At 36.6% G+C, this 17,488-nt stretch overlaps 2 protein-coding genes across 2 annotated transcripts; one reads left to right on the forward strand and one right to left on the reverse strand.

The window, feature by feature from the left end:
* Positions 1 to 614: 614 nt before the first annotated feature.
* LOC137394666 (GPN-loop GTPase 3-like) lies at positions 615 to 8,556 on the reverse strand. The gene is made up of 8 exons (XM_068081426.1): positions 8,419 to 8,556; positions 7,921 to 8,029; positions 5,974 to 6,061; positions 5,706 to 5,785; positions 4,681 to 4,921; positions 2,221 to 2,314; positions 1,589 to 1,714; positions 615 to 1,476 (listed from the first exon to the last, which is right to left on the reverse strand). The coding sequence occupies exons 1-8, from the start codon at positions 8,464 to 8,466 to the stop codon at positions 1,429 to 1,431; spliced, it is 834 nt and encodes a 277-aa protein (XP_067937527.1). The 5' UTR covers positions 8,467 to 8,556; the 3' UTR covers positions 615 to 1,428.
* Positions 8,557 to 8,678: 122 nt separating this feature from the next.
* Positions 8,679 to 15,802, forward strand: LOC137393403 (actin-related protein 2/3 complex subunit 3-A-like). The gene is made up of 7 exons (XM_068079951.1): positions 8,679 to 8,750; positions 9,442 to 9,541; positions 9,711 to 9,787; positions 9,878 to 9,946; positions 12,286 to 12,412; positions 13,765 to 13,859; positions 15,543 to 15,802. Exons 1-7 carry the CDS (start codon positions 8,745 to 8,747, stop codon positions 15,603 to 15,605), a joined length of 537 nt encoding a protein of 178 aa, XP_067936052.1. The 5' UTR covers positions 8,679 to 8,744; the 3' UTR covers positions 15,606 to 15,802.
* The last annotated feature ends 1,686 nt before the right edge of the window (positions 15,803 to 17,488 follow it).

Below are 17,488 nucleotides of genomic sequence, written 5' to 3' on the forward strand. Positions count from 1 at the left end.
TTAATCTGAGTGCACATCAAACACTATAAAACTGAGAAGCTAAATGTATATTAATCAGCTACATAAAATCCATAGCAGGGCAAAAAATTATATATGTACATGTATACGGTACATATATCCAGTACATGTATATATAAACATGTATCTCTCCTTTTAATTTATAGCAATTATATATCGATGCTACTCTGCTTGCCGATCTTATCTATTCTGTAATAAGCATACCATGAAAGGAGCCATGCATCTTTTTAGTTAGCTTTTATGATGGACCCCATTGTCAGAAACCTCACATAAGATTAGGAAGCAACAATTGAAATCCAATGAGCCTGTGAATTACATTGCTTAGAACTGCAACTGTGGACCGTAGCCACAGCATGCCCTAGTGCAATTGTTAAGGAACAAGAGGCCTTAAAGGCTAGCATAATAAATGCTGTTTAACACTCTGCCCATTCAGTCTATTGAACTTCAATTCCATCATTAATGTGCCAATCCCTCGGCTCTTTCACATTCACCCAACTTCCTCTTTACTGGCGTGCTGCTAATTCAGCCATCGGGAGAACTTGTAGAGCCAATGGTAAGCCAAGTTTATCTAGATTACAATGCTGCTGACAAACAGGTCAGATTGAAATATATTTATTGTAGCAAAATGGCTAATTTCCTATGTGAAAAGTAAACTTTTCTATTAAATACTAGGGAAGCCAGCTAACAGAATGATTGGTTTGAAAGGACTGCAGATAAAGCTCAACTTTAGAGTTTATACGGTGTGATGGTTATATACAGTATATACATGTATATGGTAAACAAGTCATGCCAAATAGACAACAATTTTGTGATAGGCAAAAACAAATCCACAAATACGGGTGAGAATTATCAAGCTGAATTAATAAATTCACGAATATTAATCTACTTGAATAGTCCACAATTACAGTTGCAGATGCGCTATCACAGTTCCACTACTAGAATTGCAAGTGCTCTACCATAGCTGCAGAGGCACTACTATAGCTGCAGAGGCACTACTATAGCTGTAGAGGCACTACTATAGCTGTAGAGGCACTACTATAGCTGCAGGTGCACTAATATAGCTATAAGTGCCTTGCTACAGATGCACTACTGGAGATGCACTAATATAGTTACATGTACAAGTGCACTACTGAAGCTGCAGATGCACAATTTCTGTTATGAAACTTTACAGATCTTACCAAAACTGACCCACCATCTGATAAACAGTAAAACTCTGAATGATGGGGATGTTAATCCCAGATACATTTAATGAAGTCATCGATAAAGTAAGAAATGTTAACAACATTTAATGTCCACAAGCGATTGCCAGAACCAAATGAGGGCAGTTAAGGTCAGGTGTTCCTACATCACGTAGGCTCAACATCAAATGATAGAAAACTTGTGATAGGAGCAAACAAGGTGATCCAAATGTCAGCTATCTGAGAAGCCATCGTCAACTTCATCAGCCATCCCTCCATCCTAAAAGGAAACAGTAAACAACATTGTAAAAAACAGGGATTATTTAGCCCTCAAAGCCATAGACAGCATATGCAGTTAGTGCCATGTGACCCTGTCACTAGTAGCTACTCACAGGGTCAGTTGGCTCGAGGTCTTCTCCATATTGTATAGCGAGATCAATCTGTAAGAGAACATCACCGATAGACTCTTCACTAGACTGGTCTAGCGGGGCGAACTTCACCAGCCCATAGTCATCAATCTATAGGAAATTAGGCAGCATGAGCAAATCAACCATACATCGAGTTGAAATAACTAACAAAAGCAGATTAATAGAAAAATGATGAATTCAAGCAACATCAACACAATTTAACCTGCCATAAACCTATTCTGAGAAAGATCTTAATTGAGTGTAACAGCAAAAAGCCATGGCAGAAACAAGGTATATTGTATGCGCACAAAGTATTTCTATGCAAAAGACTCCAAACAGTCTCTAAAATGTACCACGAATCACTCAGACTGAGACCACACTGCCCTAAACCTGTTATGATAAAAATAAAACCAGAAGGTTGGATGCTGAAATCAGCTGAGAGCACTGGTAGCAAACCAGTTTTAGAAGCAAACCTTTCTAGGGCCTGCAGTTGACATTTGATGATGAGGAGTCAAGTTGCAATGCTTAGAGGATATTAATGAACCACGTCTGGAATTATTCTATGGGTCAAAACACCGATGAAATAGACTACTGAACCAACAGAGTGGCTGACTCACCAGTGATGCAATAGCATCGTTTAAACGGGCAAACTTAGCGCTGCCTCTTGACTGTCCATCAGCAAGAAGAGTCTGCAGATCTGGATCCAGATACCTGAAAAAGGGACAGTTTGTTGGTACAGTGGTATCTTGAGATACAATTTTATTTCAACCTATAACCACCATTGTATGTAAAAAATCTTATGTTTAATCAATATCTCCCATATGAAGACATGGAATATGAAATAATTAGTGCCGTCAGCTTTGACGAAAAGAAAAAAGTGTTAGTCTTTCTTTTAGAGGCTTGTGACCAAGTGGACTTTTTTCTTATGGGATGATAAACGTACGCCTGGACATTACTTCGAAAACTTTGTGTGGCAAGTATTCATCTTTACGAATGAGTTTTTCAAATTTCTTGATGAAGTTTATAGCCCCCTTGAGGACTTGACACCTCTTCATGACCAATAAAGGACAAAATACTACGTACTTTGTCTCATAAAACTCTGAAGCCACCTTGAGGCTTCAAACTCTGATGAGTGGTGAACTTTAAACTCATCACTCCTTGTCCTTTTCTTCCTACTCCATCTCTTACTACTGATACATGTACAGAGAGAATACTACTGATATATGTACAGAGAGAATGCTACTGATACATGTACAGAGAGAGTACTACTGATACATGTACAGAGAGAATACTACTGATACATGTAAAGAGAGAGTACTACTGATACATGTACAGAGAGCATGCTACTGATATATGTACAGAGAGAATACTACTGATATATGTACAGAAACATGCTACTGATACATGTACAGAGAGAATACTACTGATACATGTACAGAGAGAATACTACTGATATATGTACAGAGAGAATACTACTGATATATGTACAGAGAGAATACTACTGATACATGTACAGAGAGAATACTACTGATACATGTACAGAGACATGCTACTGATACATGTACAGAGAGCATGCTACTGATACATGTAAAGAGAGAGTACTACTGATACATGTACAGAGAGCATGCTACTGATACATGTACAGAGAGAATACTACTGATAAATGTACAGAGAGAATACTACTGATACATGTACAGAGAGCATGCTACTGATACATGTAAAGAGAGAGTACTACTGATACATGTACAGAGAGAATACTACTGATACATGTACAGAGACATGCTACTGATACATGTACAGAGAGCATGCTACTGATACATGTAAAGAGAGAGTACTACTGATACATGTACAGAGAGCATGCTACTGATACATGTACAGAGAGAATACTACTGATACATGTACAGAGACATGCTACTGATACATGTACAGAGAGCATGCTACTGATACATGTAAAGAGAGAGTACTACTGATACATGTACAGAGAGCATGCTACTGATACATGTACAGAGAGAATACTACTGATAAATGTACAGAGAGAGTACTACTGATACATGTACAGAGAGAATACTACTGATACATGTACAGAGACATGCTACTGATACATGTACAGAGAGCATGCTACTGATACATGTAAAGAGAGAATACTACTGATAAATGTACAGAGAGAGTACTACTGATACATGTACAGAGAGAGTACTACTGATACATGTACAGAGAGAATGCTACTAATACATGTACAGAGAGAATACTACTGATATATGTACAGAGAGAATACTGCTGATATATGTACAGAGAGAGAGAATACTACTGATATATGTACAGAGAGAGAGAATACTACTGATATATGCAGGTATGTTTCCGCACCGAGATTGGCTTACAGACTTTTTAACGAACTTCTGTATGATCTCTATTTAAGTATTTATATTAGTATATTTTGCTATTTTTCAATATTCAACGGTTGGATAAGTTAATTGTGAATAGCTGTATTTATTGGAAAATAATGAAGATTTCGGTTGTTTTCTGATCACTATCACACCCAGTCAAAACCATCGGAACGCCATGAAAAACCTCTAGGAAATCCTTTTCGTGAATGCTATTTGATTCACGAAAAGGATAAGTGAAGTGTATACCTTTGATAAGAAGTTTGAGTAATAAATTAAGATAGATAAGTAGACGTTAACCACATGCAGAAAACTGAAATCAAATATGGCGGGTACTACCACACTTGACCTACTGTTGCTTGGTCATAACATACATGGTTTACAAAGAAATACTTCTGGACATCCGCAAGAATAATATGATATTTTTTATTCAATAATATTCACTTATTTGACTTTCTACAACACTCATTTGAATCGAAACCCATCCATCTATCAAGTCCGTTAAAAAGTCTGTAAGCCATTTTCGGTGTGTAAAAATACCTCCTATATGTACATAGATAATGCTACTGATACATGTACAGAGACATGCTACTGAGGTATGTACAGAGAGAATGCTACTGATATACGTACAGAGAGAATACTACTGATATATGTACAGAGACATGCTACTGATGTATGTACAGAAAGAAGACGTACTCTTCAAGTCGTTTTTTGGCAGACCTGCTGAGCAGATCAAGTTTGGTCATCACATTGACATGAGCAATCTCAAGGTTGACCATTGCGGAGAGCGCAGCGAGAAGGCCTGACACATACTTGGACGAATCAACCATAAACTGCGAGTCTATAATGAACACCCCACATATTCGAAAGTCTCTTGCTTGCAGGTGGTCCACCAGCAACCTCATGACTGGTATGTGTGTGTAGAGCTCTATCTGGCCTGTAACACGTACCAAAGTCTCAAGTATCTATGATACAGATACCAATAGAACCTGGACAGTCACCTTAAGGTGATAGACAAGTTTGAGAACATCAATTTCTATAAAGATATTGGATCTCATATACATAGAACAGCCTACTATAGATGCTTGCCAACTTAAACTTAGCAATGAAAGTAATCAAAATCAAAGATACACATCCATTAAAATCATACAATCCTTACTATTATTAGAGCAGTGTTCATACATCCTAAGCCACATTTATAAGTTAGAAAAAATATAGCTTTCAAAAGGATTTGAACTTGTAACCTTCAGCTTGGTGGACCGGCACTCTACCATGTGCACCAATCAACCTCCTAACCACATTTGCGAATCAAACTTGGGCAGTTAGTAGTTATACACCTGATGATCTCTCACAGAGCATCAGACTGTCATGGCACTAGTATATGTAAAACCAAATCGATACAATCGAACACACTCCTAATAGTAGGTTGTGCAGATGACTCAACATTTGCAAATCTAAAAAAAAAGAAATCTTGCAATTTCGAATTATTAAATCACATTCAGAGAAAAAAATGGTTTACGTGTGCAGAGTGTGGATGTAAAGGTTCTCTGTCACCAACATGTAAAAAACCTAGTCAGTAAAAGACTTTAACGCCAGGTAAAAACAGAATAGCATCTGCTAGATGAAAGAGTCCATGTTTTATGGTGTGATGAGCAGGGCTTGAGATGTTATGATGTCGGTACGAATAAGCTTTAGAGATTTGACAGGGTGAAAATATCTACCTGGACAATCAAATATAAAGTAATCATCGTCTATGTCATCCAACTGTTCATCCAGCCAATCAAAGTTTTTGGCAAAATATCTGTAAATAAAGAATAAAAGTAAACAATTTTGCACTTCATTACAGTGATAATAGTCTTCTATGCATAGAATGTCGCATTTATACAAGAAAACTCTATCAGTCAATAATTAAACATACATAAATGCTCGCAAAATATGTCCAGCCTTCTTGACTGTCCATAGAAACAAACTGCATTATATAATTCTTACTCCATGCAGAATACAAGTCCTCCATTGGGCCCAAATCGCAGATCATCATCCTCCATCACATCTTCCACACACACCAGTTCTCTTATGTCTTCCATGTTTCACAAAACAAGTGAAAAATTTATCAGCCTGACTAGGAACTGACGACAAACAAGCACATGCAGTTAGTGATAATTGTATGATTAATAAAAACTAATATTCGATGCAGACATTTAGTAGTATCTCTGTTGGTAATAGTGAATAAAGCAAAGTTATTGCATATTACCAGAACTTTATCATTATCTGGTCGATTCTCCATTGTGTCCTAATTTGGTCTAACGATGCTTAGTAACAATCATTGATCCATTAAACAATAACTGTCACGTACAACTTTTATCGTATCTTTTAGGTAAATCAGACACACCGATTCCGATTTTGTACTCAAAATAAACATTGGTTCACTAACCTTCAAAGTCATGAAGGCTTTTTTAAAGCGTTTCAATATCCGTCTCGAAAACAACACAATCGACACAACAAACTCTGCCCATAAATATGTGACGCAGCCTAGCTTTTTAGAAACGGAAGTCAGGGATGTTTAGTTTGATTTAGAAAGACAGAGATGGGTGTCTTAAAACCCATTATTTTCTAAATTCAGTCTGTAAAATAATCTCCCTCTTTTATGAAAGGTAGACGAACTATTTAAAATTGCTCATAGCTTGTTACATGATGTTTAATAGGCTGAACGTCAAGAAAATTGAGCTCAAAAAAGCGCGATTTTATCACAAGCTAGCGTCGTTATCGTGCTTTTTTGAGCTCATTTATAAATATGCAATGTTAAATAGCTTATCTACCTTTCAGAAAAGACTGAGATTATTTTGAAAGCTGAATTTAAATAATAATGAGTTTTAAGACACCTACCTCTATCATTCTAAATCAGAATATACATCCCTAACTTCCATTCCTAAAATGTTTGGTTACGTCACACATTTATGGGCAGAGCTTGTTGTGCCGATCGTGTTGTTTACGAGACCGATATTAAAACGCTGTAAAAAAGCCTTTATTACTTTGAAAGTTAGTTGAACAATCTTTATTTTGAGCACAAAATCGGAATCCGCGTGTCTGATTTACCTAGTAAATACGATAAAAGTTGTACGTGACAGTTATGGGTGTAAACCTTTTAGTTCAGGAATCCCAATGTCCAAAAACCTGTATAAGTTCTGACTGGGTTTAGGAAAAGGGTTTGAAATGCTTAGCTGTCCAACCGTGATTGCAATAGCAGTTATAATGTCTATCTATAATTGGAGAGTCCTCATTTGTTCCAATTTAGAACAAACATTGGTGGTCAGAACAACAAACCATTTACCATTATAAGCCGATGTTCAAGGGTACAGCCAAACCTTATTAGCTATGTAGCATCGATCAAAAGATACAGAATAAAAAATTATAACACTTATGAGGCAATGTATCAAACTTGGCTAGTCTTATAATAAGACAAACTGAAATCACTTGGATAAAAAAGAAAGAAATGAACATAATAAAAAAAACGTTTTTCTGTTTTGGTTGACCTAAAACACTTCCTGTATGATGGGTAGGTCACTGCTAAGACTACCAAAGCAATGAAAATGAAAATATTTGGTTTTTTAAGAACTATTTGGTAATAAGAACATGTTCCAAGTTCACCACAATATAAGCGTCTACAGCAGTATGTGTCATAGAATAGTGTATGCAAGATAAAACATACACACGCATGGAAATCTATGGGTAAAAGGTCTTCAGTGATTGTTTCAGCCCTGAATAAGCCACAATGCATACATTAAAAACAATTCTGGTATATATTAAGGCATAGAGACTAAACATAGTTTGCTGGTGCAAACTATACATTTCAATAAAGATGCACTAAGTTACGTTGTGTACACTTTCAAGTTGATAATACAAAAATAAGTTTCGCGACAAGAGCATGAAGCCGCTTACCACCATATAAATCATAATCAAACTGTTCAGCAGCAGGATCCAAATTGAACACTTTGGCAGTTCTTTTACAAGCTTTACAGTGTCGCTGAATAGTGCTACAGTATGTTGACTGTAAGTAGAAAATATATGCTGAAACATGCTATAAATTCGTTAACATACTCTAAAATGGCCTGCTACAAATCTTTAAACGCAATTAGACTTGATTGCCAGTTTAATACCTAATTTTATCTTGATCCTAATTACGCCTTGATGTAGTATAAACGCAAACAATGTACTGTATATAAACCTATGCAAACAAGCACGCTTAAATGCTCTTTCGTCGGTGTGAAAACATGAAGCTAGAGAACATTGAAAAATACAGCATGCGTCAGTTTAAAAAATGAGAAGCTTACAAAAACAAATTTCGGTAGCACCTGGTCATTGAGCTAAGTAAACTGTCTTGCAAATTTCGACACAACCAGAAAACTATGCTAATGTTGGTAACCGACATTAACCAACCTTTCCACTTCCTGCAGGGCCCATTATAAGTTGAGCATACTTTGGCATTGTTAGACAAAAACATATATCAAAGTATCAGCGTGATCCCTTCGATCTGTTAGGTGCGACTATACCTCAATTCTGCTTGAGTGATTATCGAGACTAATGCACACTTATTTACAAACATATTTAATTGGGTAGTGATTCATAACCATAATTTTTATCAATGTATCGGACAATATCGAAGGCGCATCGAACAAAATCTCGTAAAAATTGCGCTATTTTATTACATCCGGCTTCCTGATTAGAAAAGTCACTTTTGATCACTTGCTTGAAACCCATAAAATATGCCTGTAAGTCTATGAGTATTATGAATTAACACACTTTTTTTCAAATTTAAGATTTTTAAAGTTCGCAAAAAATATTCTTTTTTAAAATAATTTGGTTCTAATTCAAATCCTGAAGAACAAACTCGACAAAAGTTTCGTATTGTGATGCTGAATTCATCCAAAGTTGGGAATTGATATTTTATTAAAAGGTATCTGGTAATGTTTGTGTAACTTGTGTGCGTTTATTAATTGACATATATTATAACCCCTTGCCCCTTTTTAAACTAAAAGGGCAAGTCAGCTTTACAGAAATAAGAGCAAATACAGGGATCGAGAGTTTAGCTAAACGGCGAAAAGATATTAGGTGTGCATTTTATTTAAAAGCAGTGGAAAGGAACTTTACGGTCCCTGATTTTAAAAATACTATCAAGCACCACAACACTCGACAGAAAGCAGGTCTGTTTGTGCCAACAATCCGGACAAATGCGTTTTTTAATTCTTTTTGGCCGAGAACAACTCGAGACCTGAGAGGTTTTTAGTAAAGAATTTTTGTAATAAAAGAGTTCCCACACCTTTCCTTCTTTCTAGAAGGGTGTAGTGGGAAAATTTTAGATTAGATTATAACTTGTTGTGCAATAAGCTTAATTCTAATTTGCTATTTTGTGCGCTGAAGAATTCAAATGTTTGTTTTTCGACCATAAGTTCTTTGTTGTAGGCTTACCATTCACAATACACCAATCCCCCACTCACCGTGGGTAATATGGCTATGAATCCCCTACGCACCCAATTTAATGGACCAGCTGCAAAGACTAGAGGTAAGTATCTTGTGGAGTGGAAGTTTTCCCATTTTATTCTGTTCTAGCATAGACATACATGTAGGCCTATATAGCATAGTAATGCTAGCTGCTAATAGCCATATTTCTAATGGTCTCTTTGGCACAATGTATTAGCTTGCATTTCAAAAACATTGTTTTTGTTTTGTAGATGAGAAACCAGATGCTATTGATGAAGCGCTCCACTTTTTTAAAGCTAATATATTCTTCAAAAACTATGAAATCAAGGTTGGTTTCAGTTCCAAATCTGGCTAACATCTTGGTTCTCTATAAGTGAATAGCATATATAGAGGTTATATTATCTGATGTGTGTTGTAGAGTGAGGCTGATCGTACCCTCATATATATTACACTCTACATCAGTGAGTGCTTGAAAAAACTCCAAAAAGTAAGTGCCTTATCAGTTGATAATGATCACTACTTTTTATTGGGGTTGTTGAAAGGTTGGTGTCATCTAATTGATTTTTATATGGTTTTGATACAATTGTGCAACTTTGGTGTCATAAATAGTTTATTATTATGCAAAGTAGTAAACTGATTTTTCTTGGAACTAGTTTAGCTACTCAATACTAACCATAGCTAGGGTTTTATTTTTTCATTATAGATTGAGGTTTTATTTACTAGTGTGTTGGGTTTTTTGCTACCTACTGCCTAGATTCTTTGAAAGTACATTAAACTTATTTACTCACAATTGTTGACATTCAAGTACTTCGAATTTCACATTAGGTGATTGGCGTGTTGTCAGGAAATTTTTAATAAAAGATGGCGCTCTATTTTTCAACCTTTCATCTATAGTGACGGTCAATTGAAGGCGGCGTTTAAATAGAGGCTGGCGGTCTATTTTTTAAATGGCCATTCAGAATTTTCAGAAGATAAATTTAGCCCTATATTTTGCTCTCTTTTTCCGGTGGAGCGATATTAAACATGTTGGATGCAATAAATCTGCTAACTTACCTCCAACTTGTCAAAGTTCTCTTAATAAATATGCATCGAGAAACCGAGAAATATCTCTACCAGTTGTTATCTATTGCTTGAAATTGACCTGTGATAATATTATAGCCTGTGTCCGTTGCAATTTGTTGGCACTTGCAATTTTTAATTCATTCAAAATTTGAAGAAATATTTTTACTTTATATCTATATTTGATATTGTTGAATAAAGACTCATTGCACTCACTGATATGGTTGCTACAGTTTACAGCCAAAACTAGCTTTTTATGTGTAGTAGAAGTGGAGTTAAGAGCATCGATCCACTGTGAGCCGTATTAAGATAGCCACAAGGATGCTATTACATAACATGCATAAATCCGCATATTTATAATTCTATTTATTATAAGTCTGCAAAATAATAATCTATGAAATGATACAAATATATATTCATGAACAAGTGACATAATCGAATCATACTTGTATTACATGCAGAAACAAAAATTAACGTTTTTAAAACAAAAAGATTTCCATCGTTTGGTCGGACAGCTGTGTTCTGATTGTGGCTTTCGATGGAACGAACATCTTCTAGTTGTTCAATATTTTCCACAATATCTTCTGGCCTCAACTCTTCTTCTGCACTGCTGGACTAGTCAATATTAGCGTCCAAACAATTTTTTGGGAGAGCAAAACGTTTACGCACTGCATTTAACTCAATATAAGTATACTCGGTAAATGTAACCTTTGGTCTAGAACTTGCGAACCAGATTTTACATGCATGGCCTTTGAAGTATTAGGACCACGTTAAACAAGGAACTACTATTAGCCTGAGACAGTTAGTAGTTATTTCTATGGCATTGCTTTCAAAGTTCCATCTACCATCGTAAATTCAAACCGTTTTTTATATATGTAGGCTACTTCAAAGTAGAAAGACCGCTGTAAACAGAGAACTACTACTTGCCTGAGACCGTTATTGATTATTTCTATGGTGTTGCTTTCAAAGTTTTAAAGAAAAAGCGAAAAGCTTTGGAATTAATTGGACAACGAGAGTATTAATTGTTATTGATATAAACGATTCATTACTGATACGATTTTGTGGACACTTTTCTACTGGTCAGTTGATATTATGGGCTCATAAAGATCAAGTAATGTCAGTGGTGGTCAAATGGAGAGTGACGATCTATTTTTTGAACCTTTTTCTCTGGGTGGCGGTCAATTGGAGGTGGCAGTCAATTGGAGGTGGCGGTCAATTAGAGGTTCTACGGTATGTTTATATGTAGTTTACTTGCTAAGGATGTCTTGTTTAACCCTAATTCACTCCATCACTTCAGTTCTGTTGGAAAATGCAGAACTTTGTTAAATAGATGGTTAAACTGAAAGGGTTAGTAACAGAATAATGAAATCAGAACGCCTTACATATGACTGCCACTGTGTAAATGACAGACTTAGGATAGTTATGGAGGACGTGGATAGTGTTTTTGTTTTAGCAGCTATTTTAAGAATACTTAATAGGTAATTATACGTATGTATGTATTTGGTAAAATATGTTAAAAAATATATAACGAAAGTTGTTGGAATTTAACACCAAATGTTGATTTCCTACAGACCCAGCTTCAAGCTATTACGTACTTTGAAGCTCGGTCTGTAGGCAGTCTACCCAAACAAGATGTTGCAAATACATGTAATATTGCCTCTATTTAATTTGCTTTTAATATTTAACCTAAGGATATACATACCTTAGCATGTCAACCTTGTCTCAATGCATGCTGCTGCAATGTACGCTGAATGCACGCTGTTGCAGTGCGCGAGCAAAAATCAAGGTCTCAAGGAGATGCACACTTTAGCAGTTCAGCAGTGGCCCCTTCCCGGTGAATCCGGTTTTCCACTGAATGCCATGTATGTGAAACCTAAGGATAAAAATGAGGAAGGTAAGAAGGTTAACATTGTAAAAGGCTGTAACTAAATATATGTTTCATTACTCATCTCAATGGGTGCTGGTTTTGGAAAAGGGAATTATTTTGTGAACTACATGTATACGGTAGTTTTTCTACCAAATCTCTGTGTCTTAGTGGAACTCAGATTAATTTGATAGACATCTAAAGCAGTGCTTTTCTTGATAAAATATTTGTAGTATCTATTCCCTTTTTGTTTTAATTAACAAACAGTTGAATTGATTCTGAGCTAGAGAGTGTATGAACGTGGTATCACAGTTTCTGATGTTCAGAAGGGTACTGTTTGCAGCAGTTTCTGATGTTCAGAAGGGTACTGTTTGCAGCAGTTTCTGATGTTCAGAAGGGTACTGTTTGCAGCAGTTTCTGGTGTTTAGAAGGGTACTGTTTGCAGCAGTTTCTGATGTTCAGAAGGGTACTGTTTGCAGTAGTTTCTGATGTTCAGAAGGGTACTGTTTGCAGCAGTTTCTGATGTTCAGAAGGGTACTGTTTGCAGCAGTTTCTGATGTTCAGAAGGGTACTGTTTGCAGTAGTTTCTGATGTTCAGAAGGGTACTGTTTGCAGCAGTGTCTGATGTTCAGAAGGGTACTGTTTGCAGTAGTTTCTGATGTTCAGAAGGGTACTGTTTGCAGCAGTTTCTGATGTTCAGAAGGGTACTGTTTGCAGTAGTTTCTGATGTTCAGAAGGGTACTGTTTGCAGCAGTTTCTGATGTTCAGAAGGGTACTGTTTGCAGCAGTTTCTGATGTTCAGAAGGGTACTGTTTGCAGTAGTTTCTGATGTTCAGAAGGGTACTGTTTGCAGTAGTTTCTGATGTTCAGAAGGGTACTGTTTGCAGCAGTTTCTGATGTTCAGAAGGGTACTGTTTGCAGTAGTTTCTGATGTTCAGAAGGGTACTGTTTGCAGTAGTTTCTGATGTTCAGAAGGGTACTGTTTGCAGCAGTTTCTGATGTTCAGAAGGGTACTGTTTGCAGCAGTTTCTGATGTTCAGAAGGGTACTGTTTGCAGTAGTTTCTGATGTTCAGAAGGGTACTGTTTGCAGCAGTTTCTGATGTTCAGAAGGGTACTGTTTGCAGTAGTTTCTGATGTTCAGAAGGGTACTGTTTGCAGCAGTTTCTGATGTTCAGAAGGGTACTGTTTGCAGCAGTTTCTGATGTTCAGAAGGGTACTGTTTGCAGCAGTTTTTGATGTTCAGAAGGGTACTGTTTGCAGCAGTTTCTGATGTTCAGAAGGGTACTGTTTGCAGCAGTTTCTGATGTTCAGAAGGGTACTGTTTGCAGCAGTTTCTGATGTTCAGAAGGGTACTGTTTGCAGCAGTTTCTGATGTTTGCAGAAACGATGAGAAAGTTTATGCTGCAGTTGAGGCAGGAGATTGGAATAAGGGTGTGTGAGAAAGTATTTGACAAGGAGACAGACAAGCCTAGCAAGGTACTCATTTAATTTACATGCTGATATTCTAGTTGGTTTCCAGCATTCTGGTTTTGATTGGTATTTGTCAGAGTATATTATGTATAGGTTATGTATGTATTATGTATAGGTTATGTATGTATTATGTATAGGCTGTGTATGTATTATGTATAGATTGTGTATGTATTATGTATAGGTTATGTATGTATTATGTATAGGCTATGTATGTATTATGTATAGGTTATGTATGTATTATGTATAGGTTATTCATGCATTATGTATAGGTTATGTATGTATTATGTATAGGTTATGTATGTATTATGTATAGGTTGTGTATGTATTATGTATAGGTTGTGTATGTATTATGTATAGGTTATGTATGTATTATGTATAGGTTATGTATGTATTATGAATAGGTTATGTATGTATTATGTATAGGTTATGTATGTATTATGTATAGGTTATGTATGTATTATGTATAGGTTATGTATGTATTATGTATAGGTTAAGTATGTATTATGTATAGGTTATGTATGTATTATGTATAGATTAAGTATGTATTATGTATAGGTTATGTATGTATTATGTATAGGTTATGTATGTATTATGTATAGGTTATGTATGTATTATGTATAGGTTATGAATGTATTATGTATAGGTTATGTATGTATTATGTATAGGTTATGTATGTATTATGTATAGGTTATGTATGTATTATGTATAGGTCATGTATGTATTATGTATAGGTTATGCGTGTATTATGTATAGGTTATGTATGTATTATGTATAGGTTATATATGTATTACGTATAGGTTATGTATGTATTATGTATAGGTTATGTATGTATTATGTATAAGTTATTTATGTATAATGCAACAGGTCAAAGGATAGGATACTATTCACAACAAACCTCAGCTGTATTTATGGTACAAAAGCCACCTGTGATTAGTCAGATTTTTGCATATTGTATCATTGTAGATGTATTGTATAGTTGTCTAGGTACTGGTATAGATGTATTATATAGTGAGCTAGCTACTGATATAGATGTATTATACAGTGAGCTAACCACTGATATAGATGTATTATACACTGAGCCAACTACTGATATATATGTATCATAAACTGAGCTAACTACTGATATATATGTATTATACACTGAGGTAACTACTGATATAGGTGTATTATACAGTGAGCTAACCACTGATATAGCTGTCTCATACACTGAGCTAACCACTGATATAGATGTCTCATACACTGAGCTAACCACTGATATATATGTATCATACACTGAGCTAACTACTGATATATATGTATTATACAGTGAGCTAGCTACTGGTATATATGTATCATACAGTGAACTAACTACTGATATATGTGTATTATACAGTGAGCTAACTACTGATATAGGTGTGTTATACAGTGAGCTAACCACTGATATAGGTGTCTCATACACTGAGCTAACTACTGATATAGATGTATCGTACACTGAGCTAACTACTGATATATATGTATCATACAGTGAGCTAAGTACTGATATAGATGTCTCATACAGCGAGCTAACCACTGACATAGATGTATTATACAGTAATACCACACAGTCATCTAGCTACTGATACACTCGTTTTGAGTCGAAGCAAGCTCATTCGTGTATTAGGATGCCTAAAGGCTGTGCTCGTTTAATATATCATATCATATAATTTACAGTGGTGGATGTGCTTTGTAACGAAGAAGTTCATAGACAAAAGTCTGTCACGACCCGGAATGTAAAGGCACTATCTAGCATCATCAGAGACCTTTTATAGTTGAAACTATCTGAATACGGCAGCGTCTTGATAAGCTTGAACTCTCACTCCTCTTTTCTCTCCTATGTTGTCCCATAGACATTTTAACTGTCTCGCTTATTCCGATTGATTTTATATTCTAATCCTATTGATTATGCATAGAAATATACAACTAGTAGAATATTTAGAGTGTCTCTTCATCAGCAAACCTTTCAAATGTCCTCTAGTCAAAACATGGCTAGCACAAACTACCTCCTTCCATTATATTCTTCAAATCTCAAAGCTTGCTTGAATAACGACAAACAAAAAATTTCAGCAATATTGTATGAACATTTAATATTATTTAGCTATGAATAAGCTTTATTCACTTTTCGCAAATAAAGTTTGATTCAAAGCTAATAAAGACAAACAACCTTTAAAGATAATAACTGGTTGTTTGTGGAGAATTAGCTTATAGTACCAGATAAACACCCAAATGTATAAATACTTATAAGGGAAACTGACATATTCGGTATGTATGATCAGGGTTCTGAGGCCAGGCTAATTGGATGTTAGAAGCGATGGCAGTTGCAAGTGGTCATGACAGCTGCAAGTGGTTATGGCAGTTGCAGAAAGTTAATTATATCGTTGTTTATTCATTTATTTGTAAATTGGTAATATATAAGCTAGGGAGGAAGGAGAGATAGTTCTTTTACAGATGACACTAGAAGCCAGTATATGTAATTATAATAGATGACTTAGTTGAAAAACTACAAAACCTCTTGTAATTGATAATGGAGGAGCACAGATACTAAGGAATTATAAAAATTATATTTTTTGGTAGCCTTTACACAGGTGAGGAGACATGAGATGAAGAAGCTGTGAGGTGTCGGTGTTGAGGAGGTGCCCATGTAGGAGAAGTTGTGGTGTAGGAGAGGTGTCAGTGTAAGAGAGGTGTCAGTGCGGGAGAGGTGGTGGTGAAAGAGAGGTGTCAATGTAGGAGAGGTGATGGTGTAGGAGAGGTGGTGGTGTAGGAGAGGTGGTGGTGTAAGAGAGGTGGTGGTGTAGGAAAGATGGTGGTGTAGGAGAGATGGCGGTGTATTAGAGGTGATGGTGTAGGAGAGGTGGCGATGTAAGAGAGGTGGTGGTGTAAGAGAGATGGCGGTGTATTAGAAGAGGTGGTGTAGGATAGATGGCGGTGTATTAGAAGTGGTGGTGTATGAAAGGTAGCGATATAAGAGAGGTGGTGGTGTAAGAGAGATGGCGGTGTATTAGAGATGGCGGTGTAGGAGAGATGGCGGTGTGTTAGAGGTGGTGGTGTAGGAGAGGTGGCGATGTAAGAGAGGTGGTGGTGTAAGAGAGATGGCGGTGTATTAGAAGAGGTGGTGTAGGATAGGTGGCGGTGTATTAGAGGTGGTGGTGTAGGAAAGGTAGCGATATAAGAGAGGTGGTGGTGTAAGAAAGATGGCGGTGTATTAGAGATGGTGGTGCAGGAGAGATGGCGGTGTATCAGAGGAGGTGGTGTAAGAGGTGTCAGTGTAGGAGAGGTGTCAGTGTAGGAGAGGTGTCAGTGTAGGAGAGGTGTCAGTGTAGGAGAGGTGTCAGTGTAGGAGAGGTGTCAGTGTAGGAGAGGTGTCAGTGTAGGAGAGGTGTCAGTGTAGGAGAGGTGTCAGTGTAGGAGAGGTGTCAGTGTAGGAGAGGTGTCAGTGTAGGAGAGGTGTCAGTGTAGGAGGTGTCAGTGTAGGAGAGGTGTCAGTGTAGGAGGTGTCAGTGTAGGGGAGGTGTCAGTGTAGGAGAGGTGTCAGTGTAGGAGAGGTGTCAGTGTAGGAGAGGTGACCGTGTAGGGGAGGTGTCAGTGTAAGAGAGGTGTCAATGCAGGTGCTGTGAAGA

Source organism: Watersipora subatra, chromosome 1 (assembly GCF_963576615.1).
Source record: "Watersipora subatra chromosome 1, tzWatSuba1.1, whole genome shotgun sequence".
Classification (NCBI taxonomy): Eukaryota; Metazoa; Bryozoa; class Gymnolaemata; order Cheilostomatida; family Watersiporidae; genus Watersipora; species Watersipora subatra.

What these genes read in the sequence shown, in the direction of transcription:
- LOC137394666 (XM_068081426.1), bottom strand. Translation starts at nt 8,466, where the DNA reads ATGCCAAAGTATGCTCAACTTATAATGGGCCCTGCAGGAAGTGGAAAG. An exon ending in TGATTATGATTTATATGGTG is followed by an intron (nt 6,062 to 7,920) that starts GTAAGCGGCTTC and finishes GAAACATGGAAG; the next exon opens with ACATAAGAGAACTGGTGTGT. An exon ending in GGACTTGTATTCTGCATGGA is followed by an intron (nt 5,786 to 5,973) that starts GTAAGAATTATA and finishes CTTTATTTACAG; the next exon opens with ATATTTTGCCAAAAACTTTG.
- LOC137393403 (XM_068079951.1), top strand. An exon ending in ACCAGCTGCAAAGACTAGAG is followed by an intron (nt 9,542 to 9,710) that starts GTAAGTATCTTG and finishes TTTGTTTTGTAG; the next exon opens with ATGAGAAACCAGATGCTATT. An exon ending in GCTTGAAAAAACTCCAAAAA is followed by an intron (nt 9,947 to 12,285) that starts GTAAGTGCCTTA and finishes ACGCTGTTGCAG; the next exon opens with TGCGCGAGCAAAAATCAAGG.